General features: G+C 46.2%; 1 protein-coding gene across 1 annotated transcript in view; it reads right to left on the minus strand.

Moving 5' to 3' along the window:
* The window catches only part of LOC115111302 (transmembrane protein 161B-like), a 51,483-nt gene that overhangs the window by 12,322 nt on the left and 14,340 nt on the right, over nt 1–24,821 (minus strand). The window contains exons 2-10 of the mRNA XM_029637219.2: nt 22,997–23,100; nt 20,183–20,266; nt 13,166–13,263; nt 11,658–11,814; nt 9,635–9,786; nt 9,250–9,310; nt 8,978–9,118; nt 8,603–8,716; nt 8,098–8,272 (exon numbers count right to left, since the gene is read on the minus strand). Of these exons, the coding sequence (XP_029493079.1) occupies nt 8,098–8,272; nt 8,603–8,716; nt 8,978–9,118; nt 9,250–9,310; nt 9,635–9,786; nt 11,658–11,814; nt 13,166–13,263; nt 20,183–20,266; nt 22,997–23,100 (1,086 nt within the window). The remainder of the gene's footprint in view (nt 1–8,097; nt 8,273–8,602; nt 8,717–8,977; nt 9,119–9,249; nt 9,311–9,634; nt 9,787–11,657; nt 11,815–13,165; nt 13,264–20,182; nt 20,267–22,996; nt 23,101–24,821) is intronic.

Genomic DNA, 24,821 nt, shown 5'->3' on the forward strand with positions numbered 1-24,821 from the left:
CCTGTTTACAGAGCTGAGGAAGGGCTACAAACTGTTTGTGGACAACTTCTACACAAGCCCTACCCTGTTTACAGAGCTGAGGAAGGGCTACAAACTGTTTGTGGACAACTTCTACACAAGCCCTACCCTGTTTACAGAGCTGAGGAAGGGCTACAAACTGTTTGTGGACAACTTCTACACAAGCCCTACCCTGTTTACAGAGCTGAGGAAGGGCTACAAACTGTTTGTGGACAACTTCTACACAAGCCCTACCCTGTTTACAGAGCTGAGGAAGGGCTACAAACTGTTTGTGGACAACTTCTACACAAGCCCTACCCTGTTTACAGAGCTGAGGAAGGGCTACAAACTGTTTGTGGACAACTTCTACACAAGCCCTACCCTGTTTACAGAGCTGAGGAAGGGCTACAAACTGTTTGTGGACAACTTCTACACAAGCCCTACCCTGTTTACAGAGCTGAGGAAGGGCTACAAACTGTTTGTGGACAACTTCTACACAAGCCCTACCCTGTTTACAGAGCTGAGGAAGGGCTACAAACTGTTTGTGGACAACTTCTACACAAGCCCTACCCTGTTTACAGAGCTGAGGAAGGGCTACAAACTGTTTGTGGACAACTTCTACACAAGCCCTACCCTGTTTACAGAGCTGAGGAAGGGCTACAAACTGTTTGTGGACAACTTCTACACAAGCCCTACCCTGTTTACAGAGCTGAGGAAGGGCTACAAACTGTTTGTGGACAACTTCTACACAAGCCCTACCCTGTTTACAGAGCTGAGGAAGGGCTACAAACTGTTTGTGGACAACTTCTACACAAGCCCTACCCTGTTTACAGAGCTGAGGAAGGGCTACAAACTGTTTGTGGACAACTTCTACACAAGCCCTACCCTGTTTACAGAGCTGAGGAAGGGCTACAAACTGTTTGTGGACAACTTCTACACAAGCCCTACCCTGTTTACAGAGCTGAGGAAGGGCTACAAACTGTTTGTGGACAACTTCTACACAAGCCCTACCCTGTTTACAGAGCTGAAGGGCTACAAACTGTTTGTGGCTACAAACCCTGTTTACAGAGCTGAGGAAGGGCTACAAACTGTTTGTGGACAACTTCTCCACAAGCCCTACCCTGTTTACAGAGCTGAGGAAGGGCTACAAACTGTTTGTGGACAACTTCTACACAAGCCCTACCCTGTTTACAGAGCTGAGGAAGGGCTACAAACTGTTTGTGGACAACTTCTACACAAGCCCTACCCTGTTTACAGAGCTGAGGAAGGGCTACAAACTGTTTGTGGACAACTTCTACCCAAGCCCTACCCTGTTTACAGAGCGGAGGAAGCAGGATGTGTGGGCTTGTGGCACCATTCAGACCAACAGAGTGGGCTTTCCAAAGACAAAGGTGAACGACATGCCTAAGCGGACTGAGCGGGGTACCATGGGATGGATCCGTGAAGATGGCCTACTCTTTGTGAAGTGGATTTACCAGAGAGGTGGTCATGTGCTCCAGTATCCACAAGTCCTTCAGTGGAGATCACGTCGTCAGGCGTGTGAAGGACGGTGCCGGGGCATGGACCACAACAAATGTCCCCATTCCAGCTGCTGTGAAGGACTACAACAAGGGCATGGGAGGTGTGGACCTGTCAGATGCACCGATAGGTTACTATAATGTTCTCCACAAGACATTTTTCTATCATTTCATTGACATTGCTGTGGTGAATTCCTTCATCCTCCAGAAGGAAATGGCCAAGAGCTGTCCCCTATCTCACAACTAGCCTTCAGGGAGCTGCTCATCCAGGAGCATGCTAGCAACAGCAAGTCCACTGCAGCACCTTCTGTCCCTTCTGGTCCAACAGGTGGTGTTCACCTGCCCAGATTCATCTCTGCAGGCATGAATGTGCCTCAGGGCAAAAAGGGCACAGTAGGGAGACGTTGTTGTGCCCTTTGTCACAGGAAATGCCCCATCACCTGCACCACCTGTTCAGTAAGCCTCTGCTTTACACCAGAAAGAGACTGCTATGGCCCATGGCACCAGCAGCACACTATTGTGCAGAGGACTGAGGGTCTTCACAATATTGTAAATAGAAAATGTGTAAATAGTTACCCTTGTTATTCGTTTGTTTATTATTATTTTTATGTTTTTTTGGGGGGGGGGGGTGTTAGAATAGCATTTATGTATTTTGTATATAGTTCTTTCCTTCAAAATGTATCACTGTACCATTCGGCCACTTGGGTACATTTGGGTACATTTGTGTGTGACACCTGAGTGACTTCATGCTCAATGTCATGTAGCTCGCTCATTTTTGAAGTTATCTGTCCAAAACTTTGCTCAGCTATTGTTGCCATCTTATGTTATTCATTCAAATCATCCCCAGCATCCTATTTGTATGTTTGTCTGTTCTTGGTCATTTGAAAGATGATGCAGCAACAATAAAAAACAGAACATGTATGTTTATTTCCTTGTATTTTCTTCTACCAGATCTATTGGTGTTATATTCTCCTACATTCAATTCACATTTCCACAAAATTCAGAGTGTTTCCTTTCAAATGATACCAAGAATATGCATATCCTTGCCTCTGGGCCTGAGCTACAGGCAGTTAGATTAGGGTATGTCTTTAGGCGGAAATTGAGAAGGGGGGGGGGTACCCCAAAGAAGTTAAGTATTTTGTTTCCTAAAACACAAGGCCAAATCTACACTGGAGTTACTTGCAAGAAGGCAGTGAATGTTCCTGAGTGGCGGAGTCACAGGTTTGACTTGATCTACATGAAAATCTATGGCAAGACCTGAAAATGGTTATCAAGCAATGATCAACAACCAATTCGACAAAGCTTGAAGAATTTTGAAAAGAACGAGCAAATGATGCACAATCAAGGTGTGGAAAGCTCTGCCAAAGGTGCTTCTACAAAGAATTGACTTAGGGGTGTGAATACTTACGTAAAATAAATAATTCTGTAAATAATTTTCAATACATTTGCACAAAAAAAGGATATATACAGTTGAAGTCGGAAGTTTAAAACTAGTTTTTCAACCATTCCACAAATTTCATCTTAAAACTTGTTAGGGCCGTGGTCCCGTGGTGGGAACATCAATCAGCGGAAATGTTCAAGAGCGCCACCTATAGTGGTTGATAAAACTCAAACTTTCATTAAAATGGACATACAATGTACTGAATTAAAGCTACACTCGTTGTGAATCTATCCACCAAGTCAGATTTGTAAAATGCTTTTCGGCAAAAGCATGAGAAGCTATTATCTGATAGCATGTATCCCCCATAATACAGCAACGTCACCTAACGACAGATTTTGCGATAGCCGGGGGCTACTCAAAACGCAGAAATAAAATATAAAACATTCATTACCTTTGACGAGCTTCTTTCTTGGCACTCCTAGATGTCCCATAAACATCATTTTGGGTCTTTTTTCGATTAAATCGGTCCATATATAGCCTAGATATCGATCTATGAATACTGTGTGAACAACGGAAAAAAACATCGTTTTCTAACGTAACGTCATTTTTTTAAATAAAAAAAGTAGACGATAAACTTTCACAAAACACTTCGAAATACTTTTGTAATGCAACTTTAGGTATTAGTACACGTTAATAAGCGATAAAATTCATCAGGAGGCGATGTAAATTCTATAGGTGTCCGTCTGGAAATAATGTCCGGAGAAATCTCAACCAAAACATCCGGTCGGAGACCGGAGGGAATCGGTTCCCTTGTGTCGGTTTGACCAAGAAACAAAGCCGAAGCAAATGACAAGACTCTAGACATCGTGTGGAAGCTGTAGGTACCGCAACCTCGGCCTCATTTAATCCGGTTCACCTTTAACAATTCCTGGAAGTGGCGCATGGATATTTATTTCCATTTTCAGTGATCAGATTTTCCTGCACTTTTCGATGAAACGCACGTTCTGTTATAGTCACAGCCGTGATTTAACCAGTTTTATAAACGTCTGAGTGTTTTCTATCCACACATACTAATCATATGCATATACTATATTCCTGGCATGAATAGCAGGGCGCTGAAATGTTGCGCGATTTTTAACAAAAAGCTGTGAAAATTCGCAGCTTCCCTAACAGGTTTTAACAAACTATAGTTGTGGCAAGTCGGTTAGAACATCTACTTTGTGCATGACAAGCCATTTTTCCAACAATTGTTTACAGACAGATTGTTTAACTTATAATTCACTGTATCACAATTCCAGTGGGTCAGAAGTTTACATACACTAAGTTGACTGTGCCTTAAACTTCTTCGAGATAGGGGGCGCTCTTTTAATTTTTGGATAAAAAACGTTCCCGTTTTAAACAAGATATTTTGTCACGAAAAGATGCTCGACTATGCATGTAATTGACAGCTTTGGAAAGAAAAAACTGACGTTTCCAAAACTGCAAAGATATTATCTGTGAGTGCCCCAGAACTAATGCTACAGGCGAAACCAAGATGAAGTTTCATACAGGAAATGCCCAAGAATCTGAAGGCGCTGTGTTCCAATGTCTCCTTATATGGCTGTGAATGCGCCAGGAATGAGCCTGCCCTTTGTGTCGTTTCTCCAAGGTGTCTGCAGCATTGTGACGTATTTGTAGGCATATCATTGGAAGATTGACCATAAGAGACTACATTTACCAGGTGTCCGCCCGGTGTCCTGTGTCGAAATTATTGCGTAATCTTTAGGTCCATGCGCGTTCCATTTCTTCAGAAGAGAAAGTCAACTGCCACGATGGATTTATCGTCGATACATATGTGAAAAACACCTTGAGGATTGATTCTAAACATCGGTTTGCCATGTTTCTGTCGATATTATGGAGTTAATTTGGAAAAAAGTTTGCGTTTTAATGACTTAATTTTCGTTTTTTTTCTTACCCAAACGTGATGAAGAAAATGGAGCGATTTGTCAACACAAATAAAATTTTGCTATCTAACTGAGAGTCTCCTCATTGAAAACATCTGAAGTTCTTCAAAGGTAAATTATTTTATTTGAATGTTTTTCTGTTTTTTGTGAAAATGTTGCACGCTGAATGTCAGGCATAATCCTATGCTAGGCTATCAATACTGTTACACAAATGCTTGTTTTGCTATGGCTGGGAAGCATATTTTTGAAAATCTGAGATGACAGTGTTGTTAATAAAAGGCTAAGCTTGAGAGCAAATAGATTTATTTCATTTCATTTGCGATTTTCATGAATAGTTAACGTTGCGTTATGCTAATGAGCTTGCGGATAGATTTACATAGTTCTGGATACAGGTTTTTTTCGTAGCTAAACGTGACTCAGAAAATGGAGCGATTTGTCCTAAACAAATAATATTTTTGTAAAAACTGAACATTTGCTATCTAACTGGGTCTCCTCATTGAAAACATCTGAAGTTCTTCAAAGGTAAATGATTTTATTTGAATGTTTTTCTGGTTTTTGTGAAAATGTTGCCTGCTGAATGCTAACGCTAAATGCTACGCTAAATGCTACGCTAGCTATCAATACTGTTACACAAATGCTTGTTTTGCTATGGTTGAGAAGCATATTTTGAAAATCTGAGATGACAGTGTTGTTAACAAAAATCGAAGCTTGAGAGCTAGCATATTGATTTCATTTCATTTGCGATTTTCATGAATAGTTAACGTTGCGTTATGGTAATTAGCTTGAGGCTGTATTCACGATCCCGGATCCGGGATGGCTCGTCGCAACAGGTTAAACAGCTTGGAAAATTCCAGAAAATGATATCATGGCTTTAGAAGCTTCTGATAGGCTAATTGACATAATGTGAGTCAATTGGAGGTGTACCTGTATTTCAAGGCCTACCTTCAAACTCAGTGCCTCTTTGCTTGACATCATGGGAAAATCAAAAGAAATCAGCCAAGACCTCAGAAAAATAATTGTAGACCTCCACAAGTCTGGTTCATCCATGGGAGCAATTTCCAAACGCCTGAAGGTACCACATTCATCTGTACAAACAATAATACGCAAGTATAAACACCATGGGACCACGCAGCCATCATACCGCTCAGGAAGGAGACGTGTTCTGTCTCCTAGAGATGAACGTACTTTGGTTCAAAAAGTGAAAATCAATTCCAGAACAACAGCAAAGGACCTTGTGAAGATGCTGGAGGAAACAGGTGCAAAAGTATCTATATCCACAGTAAAACGAGTCCTATAAATCGACAAAACCTAAAAGGCCGCTCAGCAAGGAAGAAGCCACTGCTCCACAACCGCCATAAAAAGCCAGACTACGGTTTGCAACTGCGGGGACAAAGATCGTACTTTTTGGAGAAATGTCCTCTGGTCTAATGAAACAAAAATAGAACTGTTTGGCCATAATGACCATCGTTATGTTTGGAGGAAAAAGGGGAGGCTTGCAAGCCAAAGAACACCATCCCAACCATGAAGCACGGGGTTGGCAGCATGTTGTGGGGATGCTTTGCTGCAGAAGAGACTGGTGCACTTCATAAAATAGATGGCATCATGAGGACCCCAAGCATACTTCCAACGTTGTGGTTAAAATTGCTTAAGGACAACAAAGTCAAGGTATTGGAGTGGCCATCCCAAAGCCCTGACCACAATCCTACAGAAAATGTGTGGGCAGAACTGAAAAAGCACGTGCGAGCAAGGAGGCCAACAAACGTGACTCAGTTACACCAGCTCTGTCAGGAGGAATGGGCCAAAATTCACCCAATTTATCGTGGGAAGCTTGTGGAAGGCTACCCGAACCGTTTGTCCCAAATTAAACTATTTAAAGGCAATGCTACCAAATACTAATTGAGTGTACGCAAACTTCTGACCCACTGGGAATGTGAAAGAAATAAAAGCTGAAATAAATAATTCTCTACTATTATTCGGACATTTCACATTCTTAAAATAAAGTGGTGGTCCTAACTGACCTAAAACAGGAAATTCTTACTAGGGTTAAATGTCAGGAATTGTGAAAAACTGAGTTTAAATGTATTTGGCTAAGGTGTATGAAAACCTCCGACTTCAACTGTACACTACCGTTCAAACGTTTGGGGTCAATTAGAAATGTCCTTGTTTATGAAAGCAAATTTTTTGTCCATTAAAATAACATCAAATTGATCAGAAAAAAACTGCAGTTTCCAGCTACAATAGTCATTTACAACATTAACAATGTATTTCAGATCAATTTGATGTTATTTTAATGGACAAAAAAAATGTGCTTTTCTTTAAAAAAACAAGGACATTTCTAAGTGACCCCAAACCTTTGAATGGTACTGTATATAAAATCGCAGGAAATTGGCTTAAAAATTCAAAAAACATTTTTTTTTACAGAAATTCAACTGCGCCCATTACCACACCACTTAATTAAGCTCCTTTTAGATCCAGAAAAACAATGGGGTTTTAGAGTTCTCATACTCTGCCCATCTGTCAAGGCCAAATTATTGTCAGATTCAAGGCGCTAGGCTTGGGACGATAAACCGAAAATTACAGACAGACATTGCCTCCCTTGTTACCGAAGCATTTTTCTTACATCTGTAATTTTGCTACATAACATTCCTGTAGATTGTTCTAAAACCATTATTTGGTCAACATTAATAGCCTATGCACAAAGATGTCGGCATTTCTCTGAAGAGCCAAAAATAAATCTGATCATTCTGGATCCTATTTTGACAGGTTGCACATTGAAATATCAAATCATACATTTCCTGGATATGTTAGATTAAATAGTCTATGAGTCAAAAAGTAAACTACCATCTCAGTTGTCTTACTTGGCACTGGGAAAAAATTGTCTAGAGCCCTGCCGCTAATGTAAAGTAACCTATTTTGACAGGTTGCACATTGAAATATCAAATCATACATTTCCTGGATATGTTAGATGAAATAGTCTATGAGTCAAAAAGTAAACTACCATCTCAGTTGTCTTACTTGGCACTGGTAAAAAATTGTCTAGAGCCCTGCCGCTAATGTAAAGTAACTGTCCATAAAATGTTGTGTGTTATTGGGCCAAATAGTTACATTTATCATGATATAACTTTTTGTCGATATTGCCCAAATGTAACAATTTCCCCCCAAAAAACTTTTGTATAATGTATCGCTGATTTATTGTTTCCGAAGAACATTGGCCAATTTATTGCGTCCATATTGCTCAGATCTACAACGTGTCACTCACCATCTTCTGCAGGTCGACGGTGCTGATGCGTCCCGCCTCCTTCTTCATCTGCTCCACGCCCTTCTGGGCCAGGCTGAGGTAGGCCTGGAGGTGGTGCCTCATCATAGCCAGGCGCAGCACACACAGCAGCAGGATGGTCCATAAACGCAACGTATCGTACATCTCCTCAGTCATCCTGGTGGAGAGAAGAGAGACAGAGAGAGTCAATGTGTGAGAGAGAAAGAAAGAGTGTGTGAGTCAGTGTAAGGGAAAATGATTGGCCAACCCAAGTCAATAGCGTGAGAGAAGGTGAGGGTAGGAAAGAAGAGAAGTGGGATGACAGGGAGAGGTGGAAAGAGAGGAGATGGGAAGCTGTTTTACATGATGCAACTTACTACAAATATTTCAAACATTGGAAAGGCCTGGCTCTTTGACCTTGGGTGTGCCGTTTCATCACCATACATGTGGTTGAAAAACACTGGGAAAACATGAAATGACAAATGAAACAACCCAGAAGTGAACTTACAAAGGCACACTCTCCTTCCCCAGGGTAGGGTTCAGGATGTAGTCCTTGGTTATGGGCTTGACCCACAACAATACCATAATAAGAGGGGCCAGGAAGTTGATATGAAGCAAGGTCCTGGGAGACAGGAATAACATAAATAGGTCACACATTTTAGTCAGCAAAAGCCTTGCCCTATCCAAGAGTCCTTGAGAAAAGTGAATGAGTCCTCATAGGATGTCTCCCCACTCCAATGTGTGTTAACTGCACAGATCTGAAAACAACATAACACTCACACAACTACCACAGCAAACTCATAGAGGAATGGGAAAACAGCAGCTGTTGAACCGTGGTCTGGTTGAGGAAAGAATGAAGACTGAAAGGAAGAGAGGAACTCACTGTGTGACTTTAGCTGTGGTCAGGTTGAGGGCGTCCAGGTGCATTTGGGCCAATCGTAGGCCGGGGAAGGTGAGAAATGCACCAATCAGAGAGCAGAGCAGGGCCAGGATCAGCTTAAAGGTGAGTTTAGATATGGGACCCCTACAGAAAAGAACAGAGACACAGTCATACTGGGTTAAAGTCTACTTTACATTCATGTGTCAAAACACACAGTCCAGGAGTCATTTAGATTAATGACACCATGCATACTGATAGAATAAGCTCTTACTTACTGGGACTCCAACCCCTGGTTCTCTAAAAAATGTGTGGCACTTTCGGAGAAATTTGCAAAACCTAGGAGGAAATTAAAACATCTCTATATTTTAATTTGTCCTACAAATACCAGAAAAACAACAATTACAGTATATTAGAAAAATGGATTTAACTATGGTCCTGGGGAACCACAGGGTTTGCATGCTATTCTATCCTATCACTAACACACCTAGCTTGGGGAGTTGAATTGTATGTGTTAGCACTGGGCTGGAACAACAGCCAGACCAGCCTGTGAGTCCTAAGGGTTATATTCATATGGAAGCAAAGTTTTGCACTAATGAATAGGTTCCAGGCACAGGACTGAAGAAGTGCTATCTAGCCGTAATGACAGATGGTTCCACTCACCTGTCTCCAGGCCGAACTCCAGGTAGTTCTCGGTGACGATGAGGATGGCCATGGCTTTGACGAAGAAGAAGAAAGCGAAGGTGATGCAGAGCGAGCGCTCACCGCCCTCCTCCAGCTTGAAGTAGAAGGCCGTCAGGGAGAACAGAGTCTTACTGTGGGGCACGGGAGTTAAGGAACACACCAGCAGAAACACACAACTCATGAAATATAGCCTACAAATCATACTGCTGAGCGCCAAGACTGTGCAGAGATCAAAAATCAATCAAATTGTCACGTGCTGAATACAACATGTGTAAACCTTACTGTGATATGCTCACTTACAAGCCCTTAACCAACAGTGCAGTTCAAGAAAGAGTTAAGAAAATATTTACCAAATAAAAGCAAGTAAACAATTATAAAAAGTAACACAATAAAACAACAACAAGGCTATATACAGGGGGTATTGGAACCGAGTCAGTGTGCGGGGATACAGGTTAGTCGATGTAATTTGTATATGTAGGCAGGGGTGAAGTGACTATGCATCCTACACATGTATCTGGAGTAATGGTGTAATATACCAGATGTATCAGAAGCACTGCTGCATTGTAACCGGCACACACACACACACACACACACAGTCTAGCATCTGTCTCCCTCCTCAACAGTAGCTGTCATACATTACCCTGGGGTTCAATGGGCCAGGCTTCCTCAGACCTAGAATGGTATTTTTTTGTATTTTTTGTCTCTAGAGCTGGCCTGGCTCTCCACGGAGAGGGAGCTCAGCCTTTATTTCACAAACCAATGTCTCAGTGCATTCTGAATGGGGGAATCCAATGGACTTTTTCTGTGGGGTCACAAACGGGATACTAAAGGCTGCATTTTAAAAAGTTACTTGACAACTTCGAGCTAGCCTCTCAAAAGAGCAATGCAGCCCCATTGACAGAGCTGTCAGTGAAGCTGCTGCTAACGTGCCCCTAAACACTATCTGGGAAGCAGCCACAGAAAGTAAGGTGCAAATATTGCAGCAGCATTTCTGTAAGAGTAGCTTTTGCCCATTCCAGTTATACCATCACTGATTGTCTTGATAAGTCTAGGCTAACCAACGTCTACTTGATGTGTATTAGTTTGGGTATTCAACGTCATCAACATTTGTAGAAACTCAGAGCTCAGGAACAATCATGAGTTCTACTACTGAGCCACTGCAACCTGTGTTTTTCCTAACTTGCACAAAAACATTTTTATCTGCTAAATACATTCAAACTTAGCCATTTTAAGATTCCATTCCATAGATGCGTCAAGTCGAGGTTAACACAGCAGGTGCCTGGCTGCAGCCTCTGGCTCTTTACCACCCCGAGAGGGTTGCTGGAGATGGGAATCTGAATTCAAGTGTGGCATTAACACACAGACCATCGCATGCCCATCATCATCTTCATCATCCATCCAGCCGTGCTCCCCCCTCCTCCTCCTCCCACCACCTCAAAGTCTCTTCTTTTCCCAGGCAAATCAGTCTGGTGGGCTGTGAAAATTGAGCATCCAATCTTCCTCAGCAGGTAGGCAGGAAATGACATGCCTTCCGACCGCACTCAGCCAGTTCCCGACAGGGAGTGTGGGAAAGATTGACTGTGGCGAAGGATAACGCGTTGAATATAGTGACGTGTCGGTGGAAGAAAGTAACAGGTAGGGGGAGACAGGTGGTGGCAGGCAGTGGTTGGAGCCATGTCTGTCAGTTTATGGCCACTAACTGCCTGCTCTCCTGATGATCTCCTGATGCTCCCTGACTACTGAAATGGAGCCTGGAAACAATAAAGGCTCTCGCTCAGGTTTTTTTCTGTTAACCAGCAACAGAAGGGATGATTCTCAGTGTGTGTGTGTGGGATACTGCTGAAACTCTTTTACTAGGTCTTTAACCCAACATTTTGGGATTTGGCTTGACGGTGCTACTAGGTGAGATCAAATTGAACCTTCAACATCCTCTCGACAAATGTCAAATTGATTTGATATAAAAAAAGAGGATGTATTGAACGATGTATTGACTGAAGGATACATGACAAAGGCAAGGACCAGCAGGCACCACACCACGCTGATGTTCATCTCTCCTGAGGGCTGGGCCACAGTGTAGTACAGCTCTGTGATCAGATACACCACTGTGGCTGCCACCGTGAAGTCCACCAGCCACTGGAACTCTGGGAAGTAGTGCAATGCTGCAGAGACCAGGAGAGGCGGGAAGAGGAGGAGCAGCGGGAAGAGGAGGGGCAGCGGGAAGAGGAGGGGGAGAGGAGGGGCAGCGGGGAGAGGAAGGGCAGCGGGAAGAGGAAGGGCAGCGGGGAGAGGAAGGGCAGCGGGGAGAGGAAGAGCAGCGGGGAGAGGAAGGGCAGCGGGGAGAGGAGGGGCAGCGGGGAGGGGAGAGGAAGAGCAGCGGGAAGAGGAGGGGCAGCGGGAAGAGGAGGGGCAGCGGGGAGAAGAGGAGCAGCGGGAGAGGAGGGGCAACGGGGAGAGGAGGGGCACGGGAGAGGAGGGGGGAGAGGAAGAGAGGGGGAGAGGCGGGAGGGCAGCGGGGGGAGAGGAAGAGCAGCGGGGGAAGTGGAGGGGCAGCGGGGAAGAGGAGGGGGCAGCGGGAAGAGGAGGAGCAGCGGGAAGAGGAGGAGCAGCGGGGGGAGAGGAAGGGCAGCGGGGAAGAGGAGGGGCAGCGGGGAGAGGAGGGGCAGCGGGGAGAGGAGGGGCAGCGGGGAGAGGAAGGGCAGCGGGGAGAGGAAGGGCAGCGGGGGAGAGGAAGGAGGGGCAGCGGGGGGAGAGGAAGGGCAGCGGGGAGAGGAGGGGCAGCGGGGAGAGGGAGGGGCAGGGGGAGAGGAAGGGCAGCGGGGAGAGGAAGGGCAGCGGGGAGAGGAGGGGCAGCGGGGAGAGGAGGGGCAGCGGAGGAGGGGGCAGGGGGAAGAGGAGGGGCAGCGGGGAGAGGAAGGGCAGCGGGGAGAGGAGGGGCAGCGGGGAGAGGAGGGGCAGCGGGGAGAGGAAGGGCAGCGGAGGAGGGGCAGCGGGGAGAGGAAGGGCAGCGGGAGGGAGAGGAAGGGTAGCGGGGAGAGGAGGGGCAGCGGGGAGAGGAGGGGCAGCGGGGAGAGGAGGGGCAGCGGGGGGAGCGGGGGGAAGGGGCAGCGGGGAGAGGAGGGGGGCAGCGGGGGAGAGGAAGGGGGGAGAGGAGGGGCAGCGGAGGAGGGGCAGCGGGGAGAGGAAGGGCAGCGGGGAGAGGAACGGGAAGAGGAGGGGCAGCGGGGGAGAGGAAGGGCAGCGGGGAGAGGAAGGGCAGCGGGGAGAGGAGGGGCAGCGGGGAGAGGAGGGGCAGCGGGGAGAGGAGGGGCAGCGGGAAGAGGAGGGGCAGCGGGAAGAGGATTAGTTTGTTAATTTATGACAGTAGTTCTGGATGGGGATGTTGATATTTCGGGGAAAATGTAGATGTGCACAAATACTGAATTATGACGATTTGTTGAGGTTCAAGGGACAAAACAAAGGTCATAAAGATAAGATGATAATTGAATAGTGTTTGTAGATATGGCCTCATACCTAACGTATCCACTTCTGTGATGCACTTGGTCTCCAGCTGCAGGTCTATGTCCTTGGGAATGGTCAGAGGCTTGTAATCTATGTGGCCATTGTTCCTCCTGGGACAAAAGACAGTGCCAAATCATTACCAGACAGACAGACATGTCCCATGTTGCAGGCAGGTGTACTCATGTTTTTCACGGTCATTGTTCCACCTCTAATCAAGTGCACAGCAAAGACTGCTTAATACAAATATACTGCTATCATGTCCAATTACTGGCTGCCCTAAAGAACAATACATTAAACCCTGGACTAAATCAAACTTGATTTGTGTACAAGGTAGTGATGGGGTTTGAAATAATTCCACTATTCAAATAGTATAATTTTGCCAGATATCGGGATATTCGAAATACATGTATTTAACCTGAGCACTGCTGCATGATATCATCTAGCGACTTCCAGCGACAAATGGATCAACCAACAGATAACGGTACTTTCCTTGAAAAATTGTTGGGCAACACTGAGCAGATGGAGGGAGAGAGATGCCAAGGCAACTCGGCTACAGCCAAGACTAGATAACGTGTAACAGCCACGTTATTTATCATCCCATAACGTTAACAGTGCGTGTCTTGACTGGAGTAGCCTAGTAGTAGAGAAGATAGCTAAGCTAGCCAGCTATAGCTAATTGAGGCCACATGCTGTGCTTTCTGCCCAACCCCCATTCAAATAAAAAAACAGCCTACCTGTTGGTTGCTCGTTGTAGCCTACTCCTCAATTCACACACTTTTAATTACGTAATTTATTCCATCTGGCATTGCATTAGTGAACTCTCACTCCACTTGCAATACATTGAGCCTCTTTGCATCTTTGCACGTGCATGTCATTAAAAAAAATACATTGACAATTTTGTTTTATTAAATTAATAATTTGAAATGTCATGGTATATTCTTGTATGTAACAATGTCACATGGATATTTTAATTTAGAAAAAGCCTTTTCAACGTTATAATAGGCCTATATACATTTGAACTCTCATAAACAAATACTCACAAGTATTGAAATACTAATGTCCGTTCAGATATTCAAATAACTGCACATCCCAAGTACAAGGTCATTTGGGCATCTGCTAGCATCAAACTGGCTAGCGTCATCAAACTGGCTAGTCTTCCTTAACTTAGTCTCTATTGTCAACCTAACCAAGGGGTGCTGAGCACTGATGCTTTCTCTTTTGTAGTGCGGATTAGGGCCCATATAATTCATAAATCCAATATTTTGTCATAGGGCTAAAGGGGGCGAAGTGCAGGACAGGCTGCAAGAGCAGCACACGGCAGAGATTGGGCCAGCTGTTCCTGGGACCAACTGACCTTTCTAGTGGGCCTTCGGGACACAGGGCAGTGTTTGCTCAGCTCTGTGTGTGCTGGATTCAGAAGACAATACCTCGGCAAGACACTGGAGCCAAACATGTCCTGGACACATTTCAATTCTGTGGCACCTGACTGGAGAAAAGGGCTTCACAACAAAAGGAATGGACATGTGTGGCACAAGCAGGCAAAAGGACAGTGATCAGTCTTTTGAAGCATAAGCAAATGTGTGGCGTTGAGCTACGACCTGCCTCATGGAAGCTTAAGGAATGGTCTACGACCTGCCTCATGGAAGCTTAAGGAATGGTCTACGACCTGCCTCATGGAAGCTTAAGGAATGGTCTACGACTAACTCATGGCTCCCAGCGTGAATCTAGATAGCGTCAACTTCATACACTTCAACTCTCAAATGTTCCAGAACATTTCACATTGCCACACCTTGCTTTCTGTGAGGCTAAAGGCAGTAACACAGAATGTAGATATGGAATATGATCATTCATCACTGACGGCCATACAGATTAGAAATAAAGACATTACATGGCATGCCTACTTTCAGAACTCGTCATAGCATCGCCATGACCCCTGACGTGTGGGGTTACAGCTTGTTTTGTTGGAGTCTGAAAAAACTGCTGTTCATATACTACTGAGTTGATTGGTGAATTCAGGAAGCAGAGGAGGCAACATGCCCCAATCCACATTTGTAGTAGAGAGTCACAAATTAAGTTCCTCTGTGTCCATGCTAGTAGATAACCATAGACTTCCTGTCAACACTAGTTAGCATTGGCTCGCAAAAATACCTCTAAAAATGTGTATTTTTCCATATATAGACATATCATATGTGTTTAAATCAAATCAACTATATGCACTGAGCTTGTCTGATGCTTTAAGCGAACTGTTGGATTAAATAATTAAGACAAATGACTAGGAATCCGACTCAATTGATTTCATTGTGCTGGGCCTGGCTCAGATTTGCTGCGCTGTGTTAAAAAAATAAAACAGAGGGACTGTGTGACTAGCACCAGTTGTCTCTCTCCTCCCTCCTGCAGCGACCACCACAGAACATCAACAGTGTACATCGCGCTGTCCGTGTTGCTGAAGCGGCAACATACAGTATAATTCAAAAGTTTGGACACACCTACTCATTCAAGGGTTTTTCTTTATTTTTTACATTGTAGAATAATAGTGAAGACATCAAAACAATGGAAGAACACATATGGAATCAGGTAGTAAGCAAAACATATATTTTATATCTGAGATTCTTCAAAGTAGCCACCCTTTGCCTTGATGACAGCTTTGCACACTCTTGGCATTCTCTCAACCAGCTTTATGAGGTAGTCACCTCGAATGCATTTCAATTTCAAGTGTGCCTTGTTAAAAGTTAATTTGTGTAATTTCTTTCCATCTTAATCTGTTTGAGCCAATCAGTTATGTTGTGACAAGGTAGGGGTGGTAAACAGAAGAAATCCCTATTTGGTAAAAGACCAAGTCCATAAAATGGCAAAAACAGCTCAAATAAGCAAAGAGAAATGACAGTCCATCCTTAATTTAAGGTTAGTCAATCCGAAACATTTCAAGAACTTTGAATGTTTCTTCAAGTGCAGTCGCAAAAACCATCAAGCACTATGATGAAACTGGCTCTCATGAGGACCGCCACAGGAAAGGAAGACCCAGAGTTACCTCTGCAGCAGAGGATAAGTTCATTAGAGTTAGTAGCCTAAGAAATTGCAGTCCAAATAAATGCTTCACAGAGTTCAAGTAACAGACACAGCTCAACATCAACTGTTCAGAGACTGTGTGAATCAGGCTTTAAAATGGTTGAATTGCTGCAAAGAAACCACTACTGAAGGACACCAATAAGAAGAAAGAGACTTGCTTGGGCCAAGAAACACGAGCAATTGACATTAGACTGGTGGAAATCTGTCCTTTGGTCTGATGAGTCCAAATGTGAAATTTTTGGTTCCAACCGCCGTGTCTTTGTGAGATGCAGAGTAGGTGAACGGATGATCTCCACATGTGTGGATCCCACCGTGAAGGATGGAGGAGGAGGTGTGATGATATGGGGGTGCATTGCTGAATTTAAATACCTTAACCAACATGGCTACCACAGCATTCTGCAATGACAAGCCATCCCATCTGGTTTGCACTTAGTGGGACTATCATTTGTTTTTCAACAGGACAGTGACCCAACACACCTCCAGGTTGAAGGAGGAGAGTAATGGAGTGCTGCATCAGATGACCTGGGCTCCACAATCACCCGACCTCAACCCAATTGAGATAGTTTGGGATGAGTTGGACCGCAGAGTGAAGTAAAAGCAGCCAACAAGTGCTCAGCATATGTGGGAACTCCTTCAAGACTGTTGAAAAAGCATTCCAGGTGAAGTTGGTTGAGAGAATTCCTAGAGTGTGCAAAGCTGGCTACTTTGAAGAATCTCAAATATATTTTCAGTTGTTTAACAATTTATTTGCTGTAGGTTGCCGCTTCAGCAACACTGACAGCGAGATACACACTGTTGATGCTCTGTGGTGGTCACTGGAGAAGGGAGGAGAGAGACAACGGGTGCTAGTCACACAGTCACTCAGTTTGTTTATTTGAAAATAAAGAAAAACCCTGGAATGAGTAGGTGTGTCCAAACCTTTGACTGTTACTGAATATGGTTGAATAATAAAGCTAGGCACATTTAACAGTTAGGCTATTGATTATAGACCTAATTAATTTGGGGTTTCCTCTCTCCTCACTTTTCTTTGACAATTAAGGCAAGGGCTGTTTTCTCGTCTCCTAACTCCGCTGCTGCCTCCACTGCATTGTTCTCAACACCAATACGCTGGTTAACTTTGCTATTATGTACATAGAAACATGGTCTAGGAAGGCAACAATTCAACAGCGCACTGATGTGTTTCAGAACCACAGACAGCGACCACTATGCAACGCGGGAGAAAGCGCATCTGTTATAAAATATAAAATATTTTTCTTCTTACATAATATAACCATATACAATTTCAGTAGCAACTGTCTTAGACTGATGGAATGTGCCATCCCCACAACCTCCACAATGGATTAGTGCACTCAGACGAATCAGACAGGTGTTTCCTACTGCTCGACTAAAGAAATCTCGGTCGACCATCAGCTTATTGATCAAACAATCGACCAGTCGACTAAATGGGGTCAACCCTAACAGAGACATAAAAATGTTATCTACGAGTTCATCGGACTCTGGGGAAGTAGATAAAAATCCTGCCAAAATCCTGAAGTATCCCTTTAACTAACTACCACAAGATAGTCAGAGCCCATTCTAATAAGCAAAGGATAGCTTTGCTCACAGGTAAAAACAAACAACAAAAATACTTTAGGCCTTAAACAAGCTTCCTAAACACATCTGCTTCATCTCTCCGTTGTCGCACCTGTGTTCTCCTCTCCACCCTTCTCAAACGTCTGCCACCCCTCTTTAAAATTCCTGCCTGATCCAAAAGGCACCACTCACTCCCCTTTGTGTCACTGCCGTCCTCACCCCTACCCTCCCCAACCATCCCCACCCCTACACTCCCCTACCCTCCTCACCCCACCCCTCCTCACCCCTACCATCCCAACCCTCCCCTACCATCCCCACCCATACCCTCCTCACCCCTACCATCCCCACCCCTACCATCCCCACCCACCCCTACCCTCCTCACCCACCCCTACCCTCCTCACCCCTACCATCCCCACCCCTACCTCCCCACCCTCACCCCTACCCACCCTCCTCACCCCTACCATCCCCACCCCTCCCTACCCCCCTCCCACCCCCCTACCCCCCCCTCCTCACCCCTACCATCCCCACCCCACCCTCCCTACCCACCCCTACCTTCCCCACCCACCCTACCATCCCCTCCCCACTCCCTACCATCCCCCACCCCTACCCTCCCTCACCCTCCCTACCATCCCCCACCCCTACCATCCCCACCCCTACCCTCCTCACCCCTACCATCCCCACCCTCCCTACCATCCCCACCCCTACCCACCCACCCCTACCCCTCCCCTCCCCTACCATCCCCACCCCTACCCTCCTCCCCCACCCCTACCCTACCCTTCCTCCTCACCCCTACCCTCCCTCCTCACCCCCACCCTCCCTACCCCTACCCCTCCCCATTCCTACCCTCCCTACCATCCCCACCCTCCCTACCCCTACCCTCCCCACCCTCCCCTACCCTCCTCACCCCTACCATCCCCACCCCTACCCTCCTCACCCCTACCCTCCCCCCTCACCCCTCCTTCTCACCCCCACCCTCACCCCTACCCACCCTTCCCCCCACCCCTACCCTTCCCTCCTCCCCTCCCTCCTCACCCCTACCCTTCCATCCCCACCCTCCCTACCCTCCCCTACCATCCCCACCCTCCTACCCCTACCCTCCCCCTACCCTCCTCACCCCCCCATCCCCCCTACACTCCCCTACCCCCTCCTCACCCCTACCATCCCCACCCTCCCTACCCTCCTCACCCTCCTCCCCCTACCATCCCAACCCTCCTCACCCCTACCATCCCAACCCCTACCCCCTCACCCCCCCCTCCCTCCCCACCCCCTCACCCCTACCCTCCCCACCCCCTACCCTCCCTCCCCTCCCTCCACCCCACCCTCTACCCTCCCTCACCCCTACCCTACCATCCCCTCCCCCCTCCCCACCCCTACCCTCCCCTACCCTCCTCACCCCCATACCACCCTCCCTCCCAACTCCCCTACCATCCCCACCCTCCCTCACCCCCCTCCCTACCCCCCACCTCTACCCTCCTCACCCCTACCCTCCCCACCCCTCCCCTACCCTCCCACCCCCTCCTCACCCCTACCCTCCCCACCCCTACCATCCCCTCCCCTCCCTCCTCCCCCACCTCTACCCTCCTCACCCCTACCCCCCCTCCCCTCCCCTACCCTCCTCACCCCACCCTCGACCCTCCCCATCCCAACCCCTACCCTCCCCTCCCCACCCCACCCCTACCCTCCCCTCCCACCCCTACCCTCCTCACCCCTACCACCCTCACCCTCCCTCACCCCACCCCCCATACCCTCCTCACCCCTACCCTCCCCTTCTCATACCCCCTCCCCTACCCTCCCCACCCCCCTACCCTCCCCCCTCCCTCCTCCCCCACCTCCCATCCTCCTACCCTCCTCACCCCTACCCTCCCCACCCCCCCTCCCTACCCTCCCCTACCCTCCTCACCCCTACCCTCCTCACCCCACCCCACCCCGACCCTCCCCACCCCTCCTCACCCCTCACCCTCCCTCCCTCCCACCTCTACCCTCCTCACCCCTACCCTCCCCTCCCTCCTCACCCCTACCCTCCTCACCCCTACCATCCCCCCCTACCCCTCACCATCCCCTCCCTACCCCCTCCCCACCCCTACCCTCCCTACCCTCCCCACCCTCTCACCCTCCTCCCCCACCCCTACCCTCCCCACCCCACCCCTACCCTCCTCACCCCTATCCTCCTCCTCACCCCTACCCTCCCTCCCCCCACCCCTCTACCCTCCTCACCCCTACCCTCCCATACCCCTACCCTCCCACCCCTACCCTCCCCTCACCCTCCCCTACCCTCCTCACCCCTACCCCCTCCTCACCCCCTACCCTCCCACCCCACCCCTCACCCCCCCTACCCTCCTCACCCCTACCCACCATCCCCTCCCTACCACCCTCCTCAGTCTGCCTTCTTACCGGTCCTTCTTGCTCTTTGTTTTTTGTTGTTTTCCAGCAAGGCTCCTCAACTCATCTTCCGTAGGGTGCTGGTACCACCGAAGACTGGGGAAGGAGAGAGGAGACAGAGGAAGGAAGGAGACAAGTGAGTAATCTAGGTAGCTTTAGCTTTACACCTGTGGTCCCCAGTCCTGGTTCAGGGGGGATACAGGGTAGGCAGAATTTTACTCTGAAGCCTAGCAAGGAAACACCTCAATCTATTAACCAATTAATAGCAGAGAGTGCTACATTTAGATTTTTTATCCCAGCCCCCATCCCCGCAGGAGGCATTTTGCCTCTTGGTAGGCCGTCATTGTAAATAATCTGTTCTTAATTGACTTAATACCCTAGTTAAATAAAGGTTAAATAAAATAATCATCAATGACAGTAGTAATGTGGATTGGAGGTTTTAGTGCTGTGCAATAACAATATAGGCGATTCTACATAGGCTGTGACCCTCCAGGACCCAGTATTGGTGACATAATCCATCATCATACTTAAAAAAAGGAAAATGCCTTGAAAAAGTAGGCGTTTATGATTCATAGGACAATAGTTTGTCGTTCCAGGCCTACATGATTGAACATGAATAGGACAATCACTTAGCAAATGAGCTGGATTTGAGTTCCTTTACCTAAAAAAATACACACATAGGACAAAGAAAACCCTCAAATCATCTTAACATATTCAAATCAACTAATACACTCCTGACAGCAAATAGGCTAGTTTTTGTGTTCCTTGAGGACCGGACTTAAAAATAAAAGAGCCAATTTAAGCGCAGCCTTTTGAAGACTAAGATTTCATTACAACCTCTAACTTCATTTAGAAACCCACTTGTCACAAGCTCTGAGAGGCATAAGGGAAGGAGGGGTGGAGGGCTCAGATTTAATTTTGTGTACTTACTGTGGATCCGTCTCCCCGTATGTACGTCCGTCCATCCATTTGTCTGTCCGTTCATTCATACGTTAGTCACACACGATATATATCAAACACCACTGTCCTGATTTTCAGAAAACTTGGTGATTTTTTTTATTTAACCTTTATTTATCTAGGCAAGTCAGTTAATTAAGACCAAATTCTTATTTACAATGACGGCCTACCCCTAACAATGCTGGGCCAATTGTGCGCCACCCTATGGGAGTCCCAATCACGGCTAGTTGGGTTACAGCCTGGAATCGAACCAGAGTCTGTAGTGACGCCTCTAGCACGGTGATGCAGTGCCTTAGACCGCTGCACCACTCAGGAGCCCTAATGATGCATCTTGCCATAGAAACCAGGCATTTATAAAATTACACTGATTGGCCCAAGGCATGAGCTATAGTGATTAACTGAAATTTGCGAGTCACACCAGAGAGGAAGAGGCGAAGATAGAGAGGGATAACTGGGCCCAAAATATGTATTATCCAGCATGGAGCGTTTTTCCACACACACAGATCAATGAAAGTGGCGAATTTGGCTAACAAAACATTGAATGGATTATTTCCTACGTGTGGTTTATTTGATCAAAGAGAAGTTTCGTAGTACTTAGGTTGTTACGAGTGTACTGATAAGTAAGACATCACATCCCGGGAACTTTTTGAAAAAATGTGTTAAATCAGAGATGCCTGTTGTTCACACACGTATCTGCCCCTCATTGGCTAGAATGGTCCTACCTGATCTTGCCTCCTCCCAGTCTCTTTTGCTAACATTCCAGTCCTTGTCACTGCCAAAATCTCAACGTTTAATATGCACTGGATTTATGGTGGAGTTGCTCATTGGTTGTTGGAAATAACATATTTTCCATGACAACATGTGGAGACTTGAACATTGAATTGGAATTTATAACAAATGTAAAAAAGGCTAAATGTATTAAAACTAGTCTTAAAACTAAAACATTTTGTGGTTGGAATTGCAGGATATATTTACTTTAAAAATTTTGACTTGAGCTAGCAACTTTTGACAGACTGGTGTTATCTGGACAAACAAACAAAATGGTTGCTTAGCAACCATATACATGTGTTCTGTGGAGAAAGTGATGAGTTCCAATATTTGCATAATTGTTGTGATTGAAAGGATAGCTGTGAAGGTGATGGAATCAGGATCAAAGCCTCTGTTCTCCCACATCACATGGCGTAAAGGGAGAGGATTAGCTAAAGCGACTTGTACCAAGGCTAACTGCCTTCCATTTTTGGAGACATGTATTTTCATTGTTAGAGTGGCCACTTGAGTATCTGGTCAAAATAATGGATAATCTGTGGTTACACACGATAACTGAAATGTTTTAGTCACACAGGATACCTCAGTTGGCCCAAGGGGGTGCTGCATCATTTGTGGGGCACAACATGTTTACTGATGCCTTGTTTATTAGGGGAAACTTCATTGCGGGTCTCTCTGGAGCGTCAAAGATTTTTTTTAATGCTTCAAAAGCCCCCTGAAAAAAGCACTGATGAATTATTAAGTGTTCTGAGGAGCTGTTTACTCAAAAACACATCTGGCGCTAATTATAGGAAACGAGACGGCGCTTTATTTGAATTCCCAGTCCTCTTGGGTCGTCCCAATAGCTGATGATGCCCTTTGGTCTATGCAATACGACTAATTGTGTTTTTTTTTTAATGCTTTTTGTGTTTTCAGAAAATTTGCTTTCAGCAGACAACTTGTAAACAGAGAGACTGTTTACAAGTTGAGCAAACACTCTGTTCCACATTGTTAAGCATCCTTTGAAATGAATTAGTCTGAAGGGTAAACCAGTGAGGAGATTAAATCATGGCTCTTACAGACACCATCAGAAACAAAAACAGCAGGTACAGACTTCTACATTACCCTCCACTGCAGAGCAGCCATCTTGCGAAGGAATAATGAGGTATGATCTTCTGAATGACACTGGCCATTACCATGGTAACCACCAGCTGCACACCAATCACACCCTAAGGGAGGGAAAACAGATCAAGTTATATTCTAATATGTACAAAACATTAGGAACACCTACTCTTTCCATGACAGACTGACTAGGTTAATCCAGGTGAAAGCCATGATCCATTATTGATGGCACCAATCCACTTCAAATCAGTGTAGATGAAGGAGACAGGTTAAAGAAGGACTTTTAAGCCTTGAGACAATTGGGACATGGATTGTGTATGTGTGCAATTAAGAGGGTGAATGGGCAAGACAAAATATTTAAGTGCCTTTGAAAGGGGTATGGTAGAAGGTGCCAGGCGCACCGGTTTGAGTGTGTCAAGAACTCCAACACCGCTGGGTTTTTCATGCTCAACAGTTTCCTGTGTGCATCAAGAATGGTCCACCACCCAAAGGACATCCAGCCAATATGACAACTGTGGGAAGCATTGGAGTCAACATGGGCCAGCATCCCTGTTGAACGCCTTCAACACCTTGTAGAGTCCATGCCCCAACGATATGAGGCTGTTCTGAGGGTAAAAGGGGTGCAACTCCTTTGGTATACTCATTTAACATTTACATTTAAGTCATTTAGCAGACGCTCTTATCCAGAGCGACTTACAAATTGGTGCATTCACCTTATGACATCCAGTGGAACAGCCACTTTACAATAGTGCATCTAAATTTTTTAAGGGGGGGGTGAGAAGGATTACTTTATCCTATCCTAGGTATTCCTTAAAGAGGTGGGGTTTCAGGTGTCTCCGGAAGGTGGTGATTGACTCCGCTGTCCTGGCGTCGTGAGGGAGTTTGTTCCACCATTGGGGGGCCAGAGCAGCGAACAGTTTTGACTGGGCTGAGCGGGAACTGTACTTCCTCAGTGGTAGGGAGGCGAGCAGGCCAGAGGTGGATGAACGCAGTGCCCTTGTTTGGGTGTAGGGCCTGATCAGAGCCTGGAGGTACTGAGGTGCCGTTCCCCTCACAGCTCCGTAGGCAAGCACCATGGTCTTGTAGCGGATGCGAGCTTCAACTGGAAGCCAGTGGAGAGAGCGGAGGAGCGGGGTGACGTGAGAGAACTTGGGAAGGTTGAACACCAGACGGGCTGCGGCTTTCTGGATGAGTTGTAGGGGTTTAATGGCACAGGCAGGGAGCCCAGCCAACAGCGAGTTGCAGTAATCCAGACGGGAGATGACAAGTGCCTGGATTAGGACCTGCGCCGCTTCCTGTGTGAGGCAGGGTCGTACTCTGCGGATGTTGTAGAGCATGAACCTACAGGAACGGGCCACCGCCTTGATGTTATTTGAGAACGACAGGGTGTTGTCCAGGATCACACCAAGGTTCTTAGCGCTCTGGGAGCACACATATACACTCTTCCAAATGGAAACGAGTCATTAAATCATGGTGTTTCATGCTCTTTGTAAAAAGTTAAATGTATGTAACACAGAAATCCATCACTCAAATTTTCAGTGATCAAGTGACAGCTAAATTGAGAATAACTTTGTAGAATTGAGAGCGGCAAAATACAGTATTATTGGAATTTATTCCACCGTTTCTAAAATTATTCACCTAAAGGGCGTTATGGGTTTTTGCTGAAGGGCGTTGTTTTTTTGCAGAAAAAGCAGCATAGGAACATAAGGGGATGGATAGATGGTGTAGTCAAACTATTCGGCCATAAGAAGTGGACAATCCTTATGCGACGTGCTTAGCTAGACACTGATAATACACCAACCCAGACCACACCTCAACACTCCAATCA

The sequence above is a fragment of the Oncorhynchus nerka genome, linkage group LG27 (genome assembly GCF_034236695.1).
Source record: "Oncorhynchus nerka isolate Pitt River linkage group LG27, Oner_Uvic_2.0, whole genome shotgun sequence".
NCBI classification, from domain to species: Eukaryota; Metazoa; Chordata; class Actinopteri; order Salmoniformes; family Salmonidae; genus Oncorhynchus; species Oncorhynchus nerka.